Source organism: Octopus bimaculoides, chromosome 29 (assembly GCF_001194135.2).
Source record: "Octopus bimaculoides isolate UCB-OBI-ISO-001 chromosome 29, ASM119413v2, whole genome shotgun sequence".
Taxonomy (NCBI): domain Eukaryota; kingdom Metazoa; phylum Mollusca; class Cephalopoda; order Octopoda; family Octopodidae; genus Octopus; species Octopus bimaculoides.
The window spans coordinates 11,411,575-11,414,550 of NC_069009.1; the positions used below are offsets into that span (position 1 = coordinate 11,411,575).

A 2,976-nucleotide genomic window follows, 5' to 3' on the forward strand; every position below is an offset into this window, starting at 1 on the left:
GTTGGCACTCCATCGCTTACGACGTCGAGGGTTCCAGTTGATCCGATCAACGGAACAGCCTGCTCGTGAAATTAACGTGCAAGTGGCTGAGTACTCCACAGACACGTGTGCCCTTAACGTAGTTCTTGGGGATATTCAGCGTGACAGTGTGACAAGGCTGACCCTTTGAATTACAGGCACAACAGAAACAGGAAGTAAGAGTGAGAGAAAGCTGTGGTGAAAGAGTACAGCAGGGTTTACCACCATCCCCTGCTGGAGCCTCGTGGAGCTTTAGGTGTTTTCGCTCAATAAACACTCACAACGCCCGGTCTGGGAATCGAAAACGCGATCCTATGACCGAGAGTCCGCTGCCGTAACCACTGGGCCATTGCGCCTCCACTAAAAGAAAAGTATTAATAACAATTTGATATCTATGTTCCATGCTGGCATCGGGTGGATGGTTTGGAAGCCTTTAACGGGTCTCATGAATGTATCGTTTCCAAATGTCTTCTTTGCTATAGTTTCTATGACAGGATTTCCTTCCTAACTCCAGCCACTTAGCAGTGGGTATTGTTGTTTGTTCCTTCTCGAGCCATGCCTGGCTCATAAGGGCCGGTTTTCCCAGTTTAATTGGTGTATAGGTTCCCCAGGGAACACGGTCCGTCGCAGCTGAGCTGCTAAATACATGAGGAAAGAGTGAGAGAAATTTGTGGCGGCGAAAGAGTCAGCAGAAGTTCACCATTACCTTCTGCTGGAGCCGCGTGGAGCTTAGATGTTTCGCTCACAAACACACACATCACCCTGTCTGAGATTTGATCCCGCGATTCCTCGACCGCAAGTCCACTGCTCTCACTACTAGGCTATGTGCCTCCACAAAGGTGAGTACAGAGTCTGTTTTGCATATCAGCATTACTGAGGTCGTAGCTTACGAGAAAAGACCGGCGATACGGATGGGAAGTTGTGAGCAGGAGGCAGTTTTATAAGAGATGTGGGGTTTTAAGTATGAGGGAAGAGGGCAGGATAGAATAGGGTCTTGTCTGTAGAGAAGTAATATGGCTACTCATATTTTGGGAGGGAAAGGAGGAAGGATTGAAAGGGAGTTGAAAGAGAGATAAGCCAATGGCCCTCGATGTACGAGATAGCAGCAAATGAAAGGGGGAAGGAGAAGTTATAAGGATGTGTATGGGAGTGAGAGATAGGGAGTAGGTGAACGGGAAAATATGATGAAGGAAGAGTTGAGAGAAATAAGGAGAGAATGTGAGACAACAGCAGAAATGGGGTAAATTTGAGTGTATAGTGAATTGTGGGTAACAACAGCAACATTATTAAAAAATATAGTTTCATTTCCATATTTATATCTACAATATTTCTTTCTTTTTCAAATTCAAGACATCAACGAGTGTTTAAAGAAGCCCTGTCCTTCTGATGCCAAATGTTACAACTACCCAGGATCCTACTACTGTAAATGTAAACGTGGTTACCGATATGAGAATAACAAATGTGTTGGTAAGTAACACTATAAAAATTAAACATAAACAACAAAAATAAACATTTTAAATTTACCATTATTTAGTAAATAATTTGTGATGGTTGTTTAACTCTCGGTCAGGAATTTGATCCCGCGATCCCTCGACCGCAAGTCCACTGCTTTCACCACTAGGCTATGTGCCTCCACAAAGGTGAGTACAGAGTCTGTTTTGCATATCAGTATTACTGAGGTCGTAGCTTACGAGAAAAGACCGGCGATACGGATGGGAAGTTGGGAGCAGGAGGCAGTTTCATAAGAGATGTGGGGTTTTAAGTATGAGGGAAGAGGGCATGTTTAAGATACGTTGTTATTCAGCCGAGCTGTGTTGGTTCCCAAATCTGTTATTCGAAATACACCAAGAATTTTATTTATAAAATGAAGAACCCAACTATACGTCAAGACATACAGCAGTTGATTTATGCGGTGTAGTGTGACAGTGTCGATATGTTATAAACCAAGAGATACGGTAGTTAACTGCTGCATTTGTGTTTAAATAACATTTATTTATTTATTTAACAGATATCAACGAGTGTAAATATAGAGGAAGATGTGACCAAATCTGTATCAATACTCTCGGATCCTACTATTGCCGCTGCTGGAAAGGTTTTCAAATATTTAAGAATCGTTACTGCGTGGGTAAGTGCATCATTTCACGAAAGATTTTCTCCACTGACACACACACGCACAAAAACACAAACACACACACACACACACACACACCACGCGCATATACACCCCCACTCGCGCACACACACACATACTCACACATCTCTACATTCTGACTTATGGTTGTCTAACCTGAGCTTGAATGAACCTTCCATTTTACCCACATATTTCCTTATGTTCAACAACCCCCTCTCACATTCCGAGTTCACTCCCCACCCATACACGACTGGTTCTATATTGCATTTACTGTTTTTCTTTTCGTTATTTAACTTTACCTGTGCAAGAGTCGTCTCCCTCTGTGCTGTTTTAGCATATTTACTAAAATTTACAAGTGATATACAAGAGAGTCGCATCACAATAATTTTGGGAAGAAATGTATGGGTATTGGGTGAAACCAATGGAAACTGTAACAACAATTGGATACCGCTAGTGAAGTGCAGATCTATCTGAACATCAGGTGGATTTGCACACTGTTTAGTTGGCACTCCGTCGCTTACGACGACAAGGGTTCCAGTTGATCCGATCAACGGAACAGCCTGCTGGTGAAATTAACGTGCAAGTGGCTGAGCACTCCACAGACACGTGTACCCTTAACGTAGTTCTTGGGAGAGATTCAGCGTGACACAGTGTGACAAGGCTGACCCTTTGAATTACAGGCACAAAAGAAACAGGAAGTAAGAGTGAGAAAAAGTCGTGGTGGAAGAGTACAGCAGGGTTCGCCACCATCCCCTGCTGGAGCCTCGTGGAGCTTTAGGTGGTTTTGCTCAATAAACACTCACAACGCCCGGTCTGGGAATCGAAAC

At 43.5% G+C, this 2,976-nt stretch overlaps 1 protein-coding gene across 1 annotated transcript in view; it reads left to right on the forward strand.

Annotated features, from left to right (window-relative positions):
* The window catches only part of LOC106868085 (EGF-containing fibulin-like extracellular matrix protein 2), a 5,937-nt gene that overhangs the window by 1,419 nt on the left and 1,542 nt on the right, over positions 1 to 2,976 (forward strand). The window contains exons 2-3 of the mRNA XM_014913200.2: positions 1,369 to 1,485; positions 2,027 to 2,143. Of these exons, the coding sequence (XP_014768686.1) occupies positions 1,369 to 1,485; positions 2,027 to 2,143 (234 nt within the window). The remainder of the gene's footprint in view (positions 1 to 1,368; positions 1,486 to 2,026; positions 2,144 to 2,976) is intronic.